Here is a 15,570-nt window from a genome sequence, read left to right on the forward strand (position 1 = left end):
GGGAAAAACAAAACAAAAAAAAAAAAATGTTTTATTAGTCGAGATATTTTGAAGAATTTCTTTCTAATAATTTGTTAATAATTAAGACCAAAATATTGTCTCTAAGTATACCAATTTATTTCCTGTACCATTCTATCAGTTTTGTTTGATGAATATCACTATTCGGCAAGGTAAGTGATACTAAAGTCATAAAATTTACCATGTACCATCGCATCAGTTTTTATGTGATTTCTAACAGAGCCCCGTAGTTTTCTTCCTTACAACGGATTATAAATATCACTTTCTATACTTTCTCAGCTTTTGCACTTACATGTAAAAGTTTTACCGTTACAAAACGAGATACAACTTTCCGTATAAAATACAGTCGTATTTCAATGTAAATTCCAGCAAAATGGAACTGGGTCCAGCCCGACGTGTGTGCTATGAACAAATGAAGGCTATCATGGACTTTATGGGGCAACATGTGGACTTTGCGATGGGCGTTCTGCGAACCACAGAGGCGCGACACAAATCTAAGAAACTCTGGAGCGAACTCGCGAAAACCGTAAACAGCATTCGTGGCGGGACTAAGAAGACTCCGGATATGTGGAGTAGGGTAATAGAGTAATTCCTTTTTTTTATTCTGATTAAGATATTTAACTTTTGGTCACTAGCCTTGTTAATATGTAACTGAGAATTAACTTTTTTCTGCTTAAGATTTTTGAATGGGAAAAACTTGGACACTACAGGTTTAGGTAAGGACAGGTATGTTGCTATTAACAGGTGAAAAAGTGATCTAACATTAAAGTTTTAAAATCTAAACCCTATTGTTTGATTATTGTCTGGAAATCTCTGCCTTAAGAGATTAAACTCATTTAATTGTGAATGTTATGTACACCATAGTTGTCATATACATATATATATATTACTTAAAATACTGTTACCTATTGTACATCTTTTTTTATAATTATGTGATGTGGTTGTACTTTAATAAATAAATAAATTTCTCTTACAGTACTGGAGTGACTTCAAAAATAAATTAAAAAAGAAAGTGAAAGTATTGAACAGGAAGAAGAGACTCGGCAGCTACACCTCTGACAAGGAAAGCAAGCCGCTCACCAAACTAGAGAAGCGGGCGCTCGTCATTCTTGGCCCTAAATTTGCTAAGATTAGCAACAGGGAGGAAGGCAGTCATTCTTTTTCTGTAAGTGTGCATTTGAAATTATTTTTTTAAAATTCTAAGATTTCTTGTTGTCTTCCTCAAAAAGGTTAGTTTCCAACTAGTCAAATCAGTTACTTTTTACTAAACATCAAAACACAATGACTATGGAATTTATATGAAAAAGCACAGTGAAAAATATGATAAAATGTCAGATTTATTACTACAATTTTCTTGATTAAAATTAATAAATTAGTAAAATAGAAAAAAGAAAATGTTTTTCGGCAGATTGATACTACCCTACATACAATCAAATAATATAAAATTTATATTATTTTTTTAAAAAAGGGGAAAATAGCATTCTGGTTATTTTTATTTATTTATTTTTGTACTTGCAGTTTATAAGGCCCTCCCTCAAATACCCTTTCGAAAAATATTCTGCTCCAATATTAATTTATTACAGAAGCATTTGCCAGCTGAAGTGAAGGTGGAGGATTATCAGGACAATGGAGACTGCTGCAAGGAACCCAGTGAATCTAGTGACAGGCTTTCAATAGGTAAAACATAGCAAATATGGAATATAAAACTCAACAAAATTTATAAAAGAAAATTAATCAAAATTTATAATTGATTAAACACCTATGATTCTTGGAAACTTGTAAAATGATACGGTCTTGAAATGAACCTACTACCTATTTTTATCTGTAAATGCTACACATAAGTATATGCATTTGCATCTTGTATACAGAGATCTGGTAGCAAGTAACATTAAACATAAATAACCTATACATGTCCCTCTGCTAGGCTCAGGCGTCTCCTCAATCATTGGAGAGAGAGCATACCGAACCATTTCAGGTTGTTGGGGAGTCAATATGGTTCTTTTGCAGATGGAGATAGAGATGGTGACTCTGAAGGCTCCAGTCCTGAAGATAATGGTGATGATGACACTGAACTAAGTTTGAATGATTCCACATTATCAAGTAAGTTAATTACTTTCACCAATAGGTGCTTTTTTATGCCTAAAGCATAAATGAGCTTAGTAGAAATTGTAAAATCATTTATAATTTGTAAAAATCAACTCCTATAGACTATTTGCATTAACAGATAACATAGTTCACACACACAATAACACATAGTGATGTCTTTCTGCCAATGAGAAGTTAAGATTGGGAAACAGATAATACAGTTTTTGGCAATGTAACATTATACATCAATTGTTCTTATCGGTATAATTTACATTGTACACCAACGTTGTAGGTGCTTAGACAAGCTGCTTGTGTTATACTATGGTAGATGACTTGTTGCAATAGCAATTAATATTAATAATTAAAGAATATAACTCTTCAGATATCTACCCAAAATGGCTAGTGGAAGTGGAGAAGAAGCGAGCTGATGCGGAGTTGATACGCGCGCGCGCCGAGGAGCAGCGGGCGACAGTCGCCACTAAAACTGCCGACGCCGCCATGGTGCAGGCTGAGGCCTTGAAAAAGCTCTCCGACGCTGCTGCGGCTCAAGCCGACGCCCTCATGCGGATAGCCCTGTACCTCGAAAGCCGAGGACACAACAATCAGCATCTACTGCCCATTTGATCTCAGGCAGGTCAACCCAGTGATTACAGAATGTATAATGGATTTGCTGGTCACCAAAGATAGTTTCAACGTGTGGTGAATTAGTAGACACTCGAGAGTTGTAACTATTGACTGTGAAGGTTAGTGTGTGAGGTGGGGAAACTAGGATGGGACATAATTTGGAAGTTGTAGAGTAGTTGTAGAATTGACATAGGAGCAACACTATTTTTACAACTATTGTACCTGGTTTATGTAAATAAAGAAGTGCAATAAAAGTTTCTACAAGTAAGGGAACCAACTTAATTTTATTTTGACATTCATCCACATTACAGCATATTTACAACTTAACACTAAGGTTATCTACACCAAACTACAGCATATCAAAATCATCCCTCTGAAACAAATAGAAATACATGTTAATAAAATGGTTTTATGCTGAATATATATATTGTGGTATTTACTAAAATTACTAAACTTTAAAACAAAACAATAATAGAGTGTTTTCCAACTAACCAAATCAGTTACTTTTTAATAAACATCAAAACACGAAATGATTATGGAATTTGTATGAAAAAGCAACCTGTGACGTCATAGAAAAACGTGACAAAATTTTGCACTTATTATTACATTTTTTTTTATTAAAATTCATAAACATGTTAAATAGAGAAAAGAAAACATTTTTAACACCTTTAGGTCTGTCTTTATTTAGTTATCAGAATTTCATAATCTTTCTTTGACCCAGGAAAGTACCTAATTGCACACACATGAAAAAGGTACAATATACAGAAACAGAAGAGAAAAAAAAATATGTGAAAAAGTACATTATAGGATGATCATTGTCAGAATTCATTACAATTTGTTCATTGGTTATAAGAATTTATCTAGCAGATAGTGTCGTAAAGCACTGCTGTTTACCATATAAGACTATAAAACAGTTATTAGGAAGTATTTAAATAAACTATGGCTTCTATAGAGAATTTTAACTTACCATTTCATTGTATTCCATAACATGTCTCTTGATAGCCGAGCCATCGACCCATGTGACAAAGTCTTCCAGAGATCTGTTTACTAAGAAAGCGGGATCTTTCACCACTTCAGGACCGACTCTCACATGACCTTGCTCTATGAATTTAGTGGCTTCTTTGATGTTCTCTGACATTTTGCCTGGAATTAACACGTGAATAAGCTCGTGAGTAGATTCCAATTGAAATAGCGACAATTCGGTTTTTTTCAATCATTGATATGAAATCAATCACATTCAGAGAAAAGTGTATATTACAAAGATGTACTTACTTCTAACCATAACAACTGGCAGGCGCCTTCTACAGAAAGAGCTAGCGGATACGTTAACGGCGAGTGCCAGATCCCATCGCGTGGGGATCAAACCCATTTGGTATAGTTTCTCCAACAACTGCGCGCTTGCTTCTGTCCTGAATTCCGAACTCGCCTCTAGTTCTTTTATCTTGTTTGCTAAGTCCCTAATCTCTCTTGATAACTTGTTATACCTAGGAATAAAGGGTTTCGTATGAATAACTAACAATTACTAGAATAATTCATTGATAAAACCAAAGTAAAATCTATACAAACTTTGTGTAGTCTTCGCGTTTCTGAATATAATACTTTTTCATAACCTTTACTTCGTTTAGGTTATTATCAACTTTCCATGATATAAAGTCTACCTTTTTGAGCAGCTTCTGCTCGTGAAATTTTAGTTTTCGTACCATATTTATGAGTTTTTGGGAAAATAAACTAAACACACGTGGTATTCTGTATTTTGGTGGTCATTTTTTTTTTTTTTTTTTGTTTTGGTTTTCCCCGAAGGGTAAGGCAAAGGGAACTATGCCCATACAGCCATGTCTGACGTATTTTTTTTCTTGATGATTAATGAAATGATGAAAGGTGATGATGATGAAACCTAAGCCCCCACCCTCGGAGTAGACTCCTACTCCGAACCCCAAACGAATTAACTCAAAAGTCCGCATAAACTTTTGAGTTATGAAGCGGCTTCCCAGCACGAAGCGAAAATAGGCAGATACACTTTGTTTATTGAATACTCCAATATAATAACACTCGCGAATGTCTTCTGACTAACTTAATGCGATCATTAACCACAAAACACCACTTCGTATTAATTATTTAGATTACTCAATGAAGAAAGCAACTGTCCCGTTCCCGTTTCCCGCCGAAAAGCCTTTTGGTGGTCATTTTTTTTTTTTTTTGGTTTGGTTTTCCCCGAAGGGTAAGGCAAAGGGAACTATGCCCATACAGCCATGTCTGACGTATTTTTTTTCTAGATGATTAATGAAATGATGAAAGGTGATGATGATGAAACCTAAGCCCCCACCCTCGGAGTAGACTCCTACTCCGAACCCCAAACGAATTAACTCAAAAGTCCGCATAAACTTTTGAGTTATGAAGCGGCTTCCTGACACGAAGCGAAAATAGGCAGATACACTTTGTTTATTGAATACTCCAATATAATAACACTCGCGAATGTCTTCCGACTAACTTAATGCGATCATTAACCACAAAACACCACTTCGTATTAATTATTTAGATTATTCAATGAAGAAAGCAACTGTCCCGTTCCCGCCTCCCGCCAAAAAGCCTCCCTTTTGGTGGTCAATTTGACAGAAGTTTTTTTTAGCGCACTATAACGTTCGGATACACGTTTCTATGTAAAAAAATATGGTAAACTGAACTCACTAATGTGAGGAATGAGTTAACTCAATCATATCATTAGTTCAACTCGCATCTTCATCTTTCACATTATGGTCCATGAATAGGAACCTTATTTATTGTCTATGACACAGGAAGACATGACATTTAAAAAAAAATACGTTTGAGATCTTAGTTTGAGATTGTTTTGTTGATATTTCGTTCGATTGCTGCAGTCCGGTAAAATTAAATTTTTCGTTCAGATTTCAGCTTTTAGCGACAAAAATGGCTCGTCAACCTGATTTTGTGGAGTATGTAAACTCCGTAGTAAACCTAGATGCCCTAGAGAAAATGACTGCTGACATGGATGAAGATATTGAAGAATCGCAGAAGCTAATGGACGAAATAAAAACATTGTTTGATTCTATTCCCACACAGAGTAAAGGGCCTACAGACAATGGACTGCGGCATGAGGATCTATCGCAGTTTCTCGAGGCAGGAGTGCCAAAGTTGTTAATGCCAGATATGGCAGAGACCAATCTGGATGTGGACTTGGATGATGTTATATCTACAATGAAGGATTACGCTGAAGACTTAAAGAGAACCTGTTCAATCAGCCAGCCCAAGACTGCAGTTCCCCCAAAGGATATGGGTGCTTTGGAGATAGATCAATATGCAACTACTTTGGATCAGCTTGTGAAGAGACTTGCGAATATCAAATTGAGCAAGAATGAGGCTGATAACCGCAACCCTGAGCTGGAAGACAAGCTTACGCAGCTCGGCCAGGATGTAAACATGTTTACACAGGTGAAATACCAATTACAAATTGTTATTTTCATGACAGTATTGTGCCATTGTAATTGACAAAATCGGGAATTTGTAATCTTTATCTAATTTCGACTCATTTACTATATTGCTTGTTTCAGATGATCCAGTCAAAGACAAAGCTGACAGAATGTGACAAAAACTGGCCAGAGAGCCAACCAGATAGCTCAGCTCTCCAGTACAAGGACATTATCAGCAAACTTTTATCAGGAATCAATGAAGTCACATACTTATTGCAGAATAAGAACTAATAGACTATTTATCTAAAATAAAAATTAAACTTCATTAGCATGAAGTAGTTAGAGGCCATGTCTTATAATTTATATCATATCAATATCGTGGAATATTGGAAACATAAGTTATTTTGTGTGATGCAATTGCACTATTCTTGTTTCAATGTACACTTTTTGTGTAAGATAAGCTTTCTATATAGATGATAGGAAAGCATATTATTATGTAAGTTTATAAAATAAAATGTATGGTTAAGATAGAAGTGTTTTAATGAGTCTTTATTATATTAATTTAAAAAACAATATTTTGTTCCACTTAGAAAAAGTGTTGTCATATCTTAATCTACTCAGTAACAAGTCAGTGCAAGTAAGCAGTCCACGACAGTTCCAATCACTATGAGTATCAAGCCATGCTATAAACCATAAAGTCAACTTGTAGTCTAGTCACTGAGTTTCTTTCTTTTTCTATCTCCATCATGGTCCATCAACTCATTCTGGTCAGAGTCCACATTCATCTTTTGATCATTGTCTTTGTTATGTTTATCTTCAGCTTCCATAACCTTAAGTCTCATACCATAAACACAAGCTCCATTCAGAGTGGCTATGGCCTCTTGGGCTGCCCTTACTGAAGCATACCTAGCAAAACAATATGTTTTACTGGGGAAAGTGGCAATGTCAATGAGATCCCCAAACCTGCTAAATACATCCATTAAAATATGATTGGGGGGAGGCTGCGGTTTGCAGACTATAAAGCATCTTTGAACAACTTGGTAATTAGGGCCTGCTAGAGGCTGTACAGGGGGCAATGACACACTGCAATGATTTAACTCTTGTCTTGAGTTTGAAGGAGGATCTACTCTCATGTCCATCCTCCCAGTAGTAGCTGCTTTAATCAATGTTGATGCCTGAGCTATTGCATCTGCAAGTTGCAGCAAATCAGGACTGCCGGAATCAACTGCATTTTTAAAGCTGTTGACAATAGATGTCAAATTATTTGCCGCTGAGCTCAATGGATTGTCCGGTTTAACAGTAACAATTTCTCCAGAAGGGAATTCGTAATTGTTCAGTTTTTCCACAGCATATGCCGCAGCTCTCTCATCTTCATAGGAGATGAAAGCTTTGCTGTACCCATTGTAGGAATCCATTGTGAACTGACATTGCTGCATACCAGGTACAATACCAAAGAGTCTTTCAATGTGCTTCTGAGACACAACTGGAGTACATGTGACACACACGGATCTGTAGTTCTGTGGAGGAGTTCTGATCAGTGAGTTAATACCATCTTTATGGTGAGGCATATCATTTCTATAATTATAAAAATCCATTGTATTGTCTTTATGTATACTATTGTTACTTGAATGTATACCTTCATTATAGAAGTCCTGGCCATCTCTACCTCTTTTCAGTTCTTGTTTAGGTGTAGCAAATACTGCTTTATAATGCCTGTCGCATTCTTCAAAAGCTAAGGCTGCATCAAGAAAGCTTTTAAACTGCACATAAGCCAAGCCTCTACTTTCATTGGTAGTTTTATCTTTTTGGAGATAAACAGACTCTACTTTACCGAATTTAGAGAAATGCTCTGTGATATCATCTTCAGTAACATGCCTTGGAACCTTAATAAACAAGCGGTTGTGTTTTTCTGGACTGTTATCATTTTTATCATTCTTGTTACTGGCCACCATGACTTTAATAGGCTTGTTAACATTTTTGATGGTTGTTAGATGTAGATTATGTATAGCCGCGGCGGCTGAAGATGTTTTAGAGTACTTGATGTACGCCACACCTTTGGAATCGCCAGTGTTTCGGTCCCTGGGCATATACAGGTCCTCTATATCCCCATGCTCCTCAAAGGGCGCCCGCAAGTCCTGTTCACGTAACTCTTTACTACAAACGATAAAGATCCTAGAAAATGGAGGGACGTCTTCCTTATTTTGGTTATAGTTACTCATTTTAATTGAATAATACTTCACCTTCACCAGTCTAACGGTATAAGTAGGATGGTCCGAGGTCAAACAATGGTCAAGTCTGGTATTCAGAAGTCGGGCACGTCAAGATATTTTTAGCTCTGTAGTCTGTTTTCTTCAAATCTCACATTTTCATGGTCTGTTACCATTTACCAGTCAGAAACTGTTGACAAACGGAAGAACACACGTTTATATAAAATTATTTCAAAGATAAATAACAAAGCATAATAATTTTCAATTCAATCCACTAAATCCGTTCACGTCTGCATTCATCTGCATTCACGAGTTCCATAAACTACGAATGTTTTTTTTTATTTTAATGTTGCCATTTGTGTTGCCATGATTTTATACGATGCATCAAGGATACATCCATTCTTTCAATCAGTCAATCAATCAACGACCACCGACGTTCGATGTTTGTTAGGTACTGAAACCAAACTAAAACTGACCGTACCGTACTTATCCGACCAACCGTGATGGCGTGCCCGGTGGCGGTGTACAACTATTGTAGGTGAAAAAAAAAATTTCGATCACGAAACGAAAGTGTCAAAATATTTTCTTTCGGCCGTGCGTTTTCATGTTGTTTATCCATATTTCCCTTTATTTACGTTTTTATGGGAAAAATAAGATAATCATGCTCTATACTCATGACGGCATATCTCCAAAATTTTTATCGGAAATTCTATGTGTATAAATGCCTCAGTAATACAGTTTCGCAGTTGTTTTTAGATCTTTGAATTTGGATTTGTTGACTGAATTTTCTTAAATTTTCTCGTACAATGTTTCATAAAAGTGAGGGCTGTTTTTTGCAGTCTCGGCACGGGTACAGTAGGCACGATGAATTTGATGAGTTGAATGATTTATTTAACAAAAAGTTCCAGTTTAGGTTCAGCGAGGAATGGGAGCTACCGAGCGCAGACTCGTGGTTTTCCGCGCCGCCTTGGAAGGTTAAAGAACTCGAGACTTTGAAAACTCGACTGAATTTCTACAAGAGTCAGTTGAATGATTTTAATATTGAAGAATGGAGCAGTCATACAAGGCGGCGGAACCCAGCTGGGGAAGTTTGTTGGAAGATCCGATGCCTCGTCAACCCAGAGTTTCTCACACAAGCGTGGACTAAGTTCTATGAGTGTGCCAGTACATATAATGCCGTGCCTATGGAGGCTATCATTGAGAGGAAGATGGTGTCCCTGCACTTGTGTGAAGCCCCGGGTGCATTCATCACGTCACTAAACCATTACTTGAAGTCTAATTACCCTGATGTTGAGGTATGTGAATAGTAAATAAAACTTATTTTTTCTTATATCTAAAATTTTAATAAAGAAAATTGATACTGAAATACCTTACCTGTACTAGCCATGCCCTGCTGTCTGTTTTCTTTGTATGTTCCTTGAGTGCGTATTATTTTGTACAAATAAATATATAAAATTCAAATTTAATTAAAGTACCTAGGTACATAAAAAAAAATGTTTGAATTAGAATTGTAAATTATGATAACAGTCCTAAATATTATCATGTCATAAAGTTGCCTTTGCATTGATGGAATGATACAGATAATTAAGTAAATAATTATTATCTATGTCACAGCTGAGTCAATATATACCTATAATATTGTTTTTTTATTTGTTTCAGTGGAAATGGATAGCTAACACTCTGAACCCGTACTATGAAGGCAACTCCCCGTCAAACATGATAAGTGATGACCGGTTCATGTTTCACACCCTGAACAACTGGGACTTCGGTGCTGACAACACGGGCAACCTGATGGACTGGAACAATTCACAGGCTATTGTGAACAAAGCCAAATCATTGGGCAAGGTAAATTAACTACAAATAAACCAAAAAACCTTAAACAAAATACTAAAAGTAACTTGTCTTTTTTATTTTATTAATTTTAATGAGGCTTTAAATACCCTCTGTGATGAGTGACTGTTGTGAAAAACGCATTGAAAAGAAACCATATTGAGGAGGCTGTAACACTGATTACAACCAGCTCTTGATGTCTCATTTTTATTTAAGCAAAGGAGTTAAGGAGTTACTGGTTTTGTGAACTAATTGTAGTATAAAAAAATTGAAAAAACAAGCAGTAACGTAAATTGTTTTCAGTAACGTAATAATAATATGTAATAGAGGTGCACTTCTTCTTCTAATCCTGTTATCCCCTGATGGGACGAAGAGCTCGAATAACAGATTTCCACTCCCCGCGATCTTTTGCAGCCTCTGTAGCTTGCTCCCATGACATGCCGGGAATTTTTAATTCTAGTCTGTAGCTTGCTCCCGTGACATGCCGGGAATTTTTAATCCTTGTCTGTAGCTTGCTCCCGTGACATGCCGGGAATTTTTAATTCTTGTCTGTAGCTTGCTCCCGTGACATGCCGGGAATTTTTAATTCTAGTCTGTAGCTTGCTCCCGTGACATGCCGGGAATTTTTAATCCTTGTCTGTAGCTTGCTCCCGTGACATGCCGGGAATTTTTAATCCTTGTCTGTAGCTTGCTCCCGTGACATGCCGGGAATTTTTAATTCTTGTCTGTAGCTTGCTCCCGTGACATGCCGGGAATTTTCAATTCTTGGTCAACCGAAAGTCAAATGCACTTAGATAATGCATTATAATTATGAAATAATTTTTACACGAACATTGTTGCTGACTCCTGCAGACACCACTTTAATATTAATTTCGTTAGTTTTAAAACTAGCTTTATCTCTGTCTTGCGCACGTCGCAAGTGACGGACGGCTCTATATTTAGAGCTATCAGATTAACCTCCGAAGGCCGAGATTTCCAGACACAATAGTTAAACAATGGAATTTGGATTTTAAATAAATATTCGGTCTTACGACTTTAAAATAAAATTAAGTTTTGTCTGTCAGAATCGGCACTAATGCATCTGTTTTGATACCTCCAGGAAAAAATTATAAAATTGCAATTACAACAACCTACAAATATACCGGGAGACTTTTTGCCCCCTGCACAAAATGTAACATATGAATCTTTGACGAAAGTTATAGATACGTGTTTTTATGTCTTGTGTTTCAACATTACAGGTATTACTGGTAACAGCAGACGGCTCCATTGACTGCCTGCAGAAGCCTGATGCTCAGGAGGAGGTCACTTCACTGCTCCATTACTGTGAAATTGTCACAGCCCTACAAGCACTCAGTCCAGGTATTTATATTCTGTGACTTGTATTGATGAGATTGTCTCCCTCTGATTACATTTAAAAACAACATTTTCACAAAAACGCACAATTACACAAATATCACACAAACACACAAATATTTTGCACCCTAGTCAAGTGAGATACTTTTTACATAATGGTAAAACAACTTTCTTTTATTGAATTTGTATGGAAATAAAGCGATCAAGCATCCTACTCATAGTGATTTATTTCGTAATAAGATCGGAAATAAATCGAAAAGAAAAATGAGATTGATTTTTGATCATCTCAGCCTGCCTTCTACTTCTAGATTAGCATTTTATAATTTGTTTTTGAGCAAGAGAAATACTCCATTGATTTCTTGTTGTTAATTTCAGGTGGAACATTTATATTCAAGCTCTTCACAATGTTCGAGCATTCCACAGTCAGCCTGCTCTACCTCATCAACCATTTGTTTGAAGAGGTGAACATCTACAAGCCAGTCACCTCACGCCAAGGCAACTCTGAAGTTTACGCAGTGTGCCTCAAATATAAAGGCAGTGACGGCTTGACTCCGTTCATATCGAGACTCGAGGTTGCATTTGGTACCGAATTGTACGAAACTTTAGCACTGTTCCCTCTAGAGGCTATACCGGAAAGCTTTCTGAAACAAGTCCAAGATTGCGCATTTTATTTCAGCTCAATACAGTGCCAGGTGATAAACAACAATCTGCAAGCATATTTAATGCAAAATAATCCTGCCCTGTATAGAGACATAAAGAAAATACGAGCAATTGTGGCCTCTGAATTTATCTGGAAATACAACTTGAGGCCGTTGGAGATGGAAGATGAGATACTTAAAGGAATATTGCATGAAGAGAACAAAATCAACACAAATCCGCGGTATCATCGCGGTTCCTATACAGAGAGGGAGCTGTACACTAAAATGAACTTGAAAGAGAAAAGTAAAAGTCTCAGCTCATTTCTAGAAGCAGAAGTATTGTCCAATCCTATGATGTCTACGACTGAACAAACGAAATGGATAAATCACGATGAAAATCTCAAAATTAACCCCATACTGACACTTGGAAAGCCACTTAAGAAAATTGGCAGTTCCAAATTCATATTTGTGCCAATATTCAAACTGTACCAGCAAATTTTGGCAGAGAAAGAGTTCAGAGAGATCATCTTCGGTAAAGATGAGACAATAGAGACTCAAAACACGCCTGAGCTGGTCAATAAAACAAGTTGCAATGGAAATAAAGAACTCTATCTGTCTGAGTTTGTTCATAAAGAAGATTACAGTGTGTATGAAAAGAGATGTTTCAAGCAGTTATTACAGCTGCTGAATAGTCTATCCATTGGAGACTCGTTAATGATACGGAATTTTAGTACATTGACGCATTTCAACAACAGTGTTCTGTTCATTCTTTCCAAAAAGTGCTTTGCAAGCACTGGGTTGACGTGTTACGGTAGTATTATACTGAACAATTTGCTGACCAAAGAGCCATTCAAGTATTTAGATGATATAGCGACTGAATGTGACAAAGTGATGGGAGATGATTCAAAAGATGTGTTGAACACATTGCCAGTTCAGGTAACAAATACTGGAGAGTTCTTCAACAACATTGTTTTCTTCAACAATACATTCTACAGGAACAAATGTACTGAATACCTGAAGTCTATTCAAATGTCTCTTTAAAGTTGATTTCATAAAGCATTTTATGTTGTGTTTATATAAATTATTTTTGTAACAAAAAACAAATGTTTTTGTTATTTATTAAGATGATGAACGGCCACGGGACTCATATTGTAAATAAACATGTCCATTTTACTATATTTTTTTTTAATATTGCCTCCTTTTGAAAATAATCCACACACGCAATTTCCTCTTGAACTTTGCTCTCGACTCATAAGAGCGCAACCAGACCCCGGCGCCCCGTGTTGCTTTTAAGTCTCAATTGCAACATTGAACATTATTCACGTGATTGAACTATTGTTGGGCTCTTAAATTAATAATGATTATGATACTTAAAAAAATGAGTTGGTAAAATTTTTAGGTACCGAATTTCGGGGCACTGGTTACACGTTGTGTGAATTTTTTAGCTAGTACGAACGCTAAACCACAAGCAGGTGACTGTTATGAGTAACAGCGTCCGCTCCATGCGTATGAACAGAACACTCAACGCGGGCGCTGACACCGTATAACACTGATCATACCTACCATTTTTGAGTGCTTTTTTGCACAGTGTACACTACCGTGAGGTTTAGCGCACGGTCTGAGATCGGCAATATTCCATACCCAACAATCGATAATGAAGGTTCAGATGCTGAACCGAGAGTTATGTCTCGAAACTTTAGTGTGTGTCTTTCTTTATATTCGAGCAAAAGTCGGCCGGCTCGAGATTCTCGAGCCGAGCAGCGTCGTATCGAGTACTGTGCAATCTATAAATTAGAGTGAGTTAGCGATATACAATATTCTTGAATATTCGACAACATGTTCTCTTTCTTCTCCTTACCTATTTGATCTCAAAGGAACTAAAAAAAAGCGCGACTGACGTAACGCGTGAGCGCGCGTCTCACAAGTTCACAACGGGGAATGCATCATTCGGAAGGCTTTTCGGCGGGAGACGGGAACGGGACAGTTGCTTTCTTCATTGAGTAATCTAAATAATTAATACGAAGTGGTGTTTTGTGGTTAATGATCGCATTAAGTTAGTCAGAAGACATTCGCGAGTGTTATTATATTGGAGTATTCAATGAACAAAGTGTATCTGCCTATTTTCGCTTCGTGCCGGGAAGCCGCTTCATAACTCAAAAGTTTATGCGGACTTTTGAGTTAATTCGTTTGGGGTTCGGAGTAGGAGTCTACTCCAAGGGTGGGGGCTTAGGTTTCATCATCATCATTCATCACCTTTCATCATTTCATTAATCATCAAGAAAAAAAAATACGTAAGACATGGCTGTATGGGCATAGTTCCCTTTGCCTTACCCTTCGGGGAAAATCAAAACAAAAAAAAAAAAAAAAGCATCATTCGGAAGCGCGGGAAACGGATTGTTTGGCGGACGTGTTTTTTCGTGGCTTTAAAATTTTAATTTTAATTCTAATATTTAAAGTGATCATTTGGTTAGTTTAGGTGTAATTTAGTTTGTATATATTAATTATTTTTTATTTATATTGTGTATAGTGTAAATATCAACGAGTTATTGGTAAGTAGTTCTTTTTATAATTTTCCCGCCATGGACCCGCCCGAGGATCCTGGGGAACGCCTCCTGTTGTTGCAAGTTATGTTACAATCTCTAATGTTGCTTCAACGAATGAAGAAGCAAGTATGGATACTGATGGTTCTTTAGTTCAGGGGAAAAAACGAAAGCGCGTTTCACGCTCTAAAATGTGCAAACATTGCAATAAAAAAAGAAGGAAGGGTCATGAGAAGAGGCTATCTGATTGCCAATGTCTATCTGAAACTGAATCTAATGTCCAGCCTGCATCCCAATCTCTTGATGAAAACCAAACTCAGAATATCTCTTTGCCTTTATTTAATGAAACTGTTGCGTCACAAAATATTTCAACTGTCGCTGACAACCACTCTCCACAGTCTCAAATTGCTCGGAGGACTTATATTAGTTCTGATGCAGCTCCTTACACATTACACATCCAGCATAAGCTGACATCGCCTGATGATGGGGTTTCTTTGCATCCTGTGTCTTTAGGTCGATTCCTGAAACAAAACAAAGTTACAGGTATAGTGGATGGAAGCTTAAAACGAATTGGAAGGAACAGAGTATCTCTCTCTTTCAAAAAGTATGAAGATGCAAACTCTTTTCTTGAAAACCCTATTTTAGACTCCTCAAAGTATAAAGCTTTTATCCCTACATTCTCAGTAATTCGAATGGGTGTGGTTCGTGGAGTACCTGCTGAATGGAGTGAAGAAGAAGTGAAGGAGAATACGACAGTCTCTATAGGCTGCGGTCCTATTCTGAAAGTAAGGCGGTTGAATAGGAAAGTCATTATTAATTCCAAGGTGGAATTTAAACCAACAGAATCTGTAGT

The 15,570-nt window shown here is 36.8% G+C and overlaps 5 protein-coding genes across 5 annotated transcripts; 3 read left to right on the plus strand and 2 right to left on the minus strand.

The window, feature by feature from the left end:
- The first annotated feature begins 30 nt into the window (after nt 1-30).
- On the plus strand, nt 31-3,000 carry LOC126382240 (uncharacterized). The gene is made up of 6 exons (XM_050032047.1): nt 31-170; nt 388-595; nt 995-1,183; nt 1,602-1,695; nt 2,026-2,118; nt 2,486-3,000. Exons 2-6 carry the CDS (start codon nt 392-394, stop codon nt 2,725-2,727), a joined length of 822 nt encoding a protein of 273 aa, XP_049888004.1. The 5' UTR covers nt 31-170; nt 388-391; the 3' UTR covers nt 2,728-3,000.
- LOC126382245 (U3 small nucleolar ribonucleoprotein protein IMP3) lies at nt 2,993-4,488 on the minus strand. The gene is made up of 4 exons (XM_050032052.1): nt 4,294-4,488; nt 4,000-4,211; nt 3,695-3,870; nt 2,993-3,100 (listed from the first exon to the last, which is right to left on the minus strand). The coding sequence occupies exons 1-4, from the start codon at nt 4,428-4,430 to the stop codon at nt 3,077-3,079; spliced, it is 549 nt and encodes a 182-aa protein (XP_049888009.1). The 5' UTR covers nt 4,431-4,488; the 3' UTR covers nt 2,993-3,076.
- A 1,064-nt stretch (nt 4,489-5,552) lies between these two features.
- On the plus strand, nt 5,553-6,682 carry LOC126382243 (uncharacterized). The gene is made up of 2 exons (XM_050032050.1): nt 5,553-6,171; nt 6,291-6,682. The coding sequence occupies exons 1-2, from the start codon at nt 5,650-5,652 to the stop codon at nt 6,438-6,440; spliced, it is 672 nt and encodes a 223-aa protein (XP_049888007.1). The 5' UTR covers nt 5,553-5,649; the 3' UTR covers nt 6,441-6,682.
- Nucleotides 6,672-8,663, minus strand: LOC126382223 (RNA-binding protein 45-like). The gene has a single exon (XM_050032005.1). It carries the CDS (start codon nt 8,366-8,368, stop codon nt 6,860-6,862), a length of 1,509 nt encoding a protein of 502 aa, XP_049887962.1. The 5' UTR covers nt 8,369-8,663; the 3' UTR covers nt 6,672-6,859.
- Nucleotides 8,664-8,925: 262 nt separating this feature from the next.
- On the plus strand, nt 8,926-13,350 carry LOC126382211 (cap-specific mRNA (nucleoside-2'-O-)-methyltransferase 2). The gene is made up of 4 exons (XM_050031985.1): nt 8,926-9,651; nt 10,016-10,201; nt 11,425-11,545; nt 11,915-13,350. Exons 1-4 carry the CDS (start codon nt 9,163-9,165, stop codon nt 13,216-13,218), a joined length of 2,100 nt encoding a protein of 699 aa, XP_049887942.1. The 5' UTR covers nt 8,926-9,162; the 3' UTR covers nt 13,219-13,350.
- The last annotated feature ends 2,220 nt before the right edge of the window (nt 13,351-15,570 follow it).

This window comes from Pectinophora gossypiella, chromosome 3 (assembly GCF_024362695.1).
Source record: "Pectinophora gossypiella chromosome 3, ilPecGoss1.1, whole genome shotgun sequence".
NCBI lineage: Eukaryota > Metazoa > Arthropoda > Insecta > Lepidoptera > Gelechiidae > Pectinophora > Pectinophora gossypiella.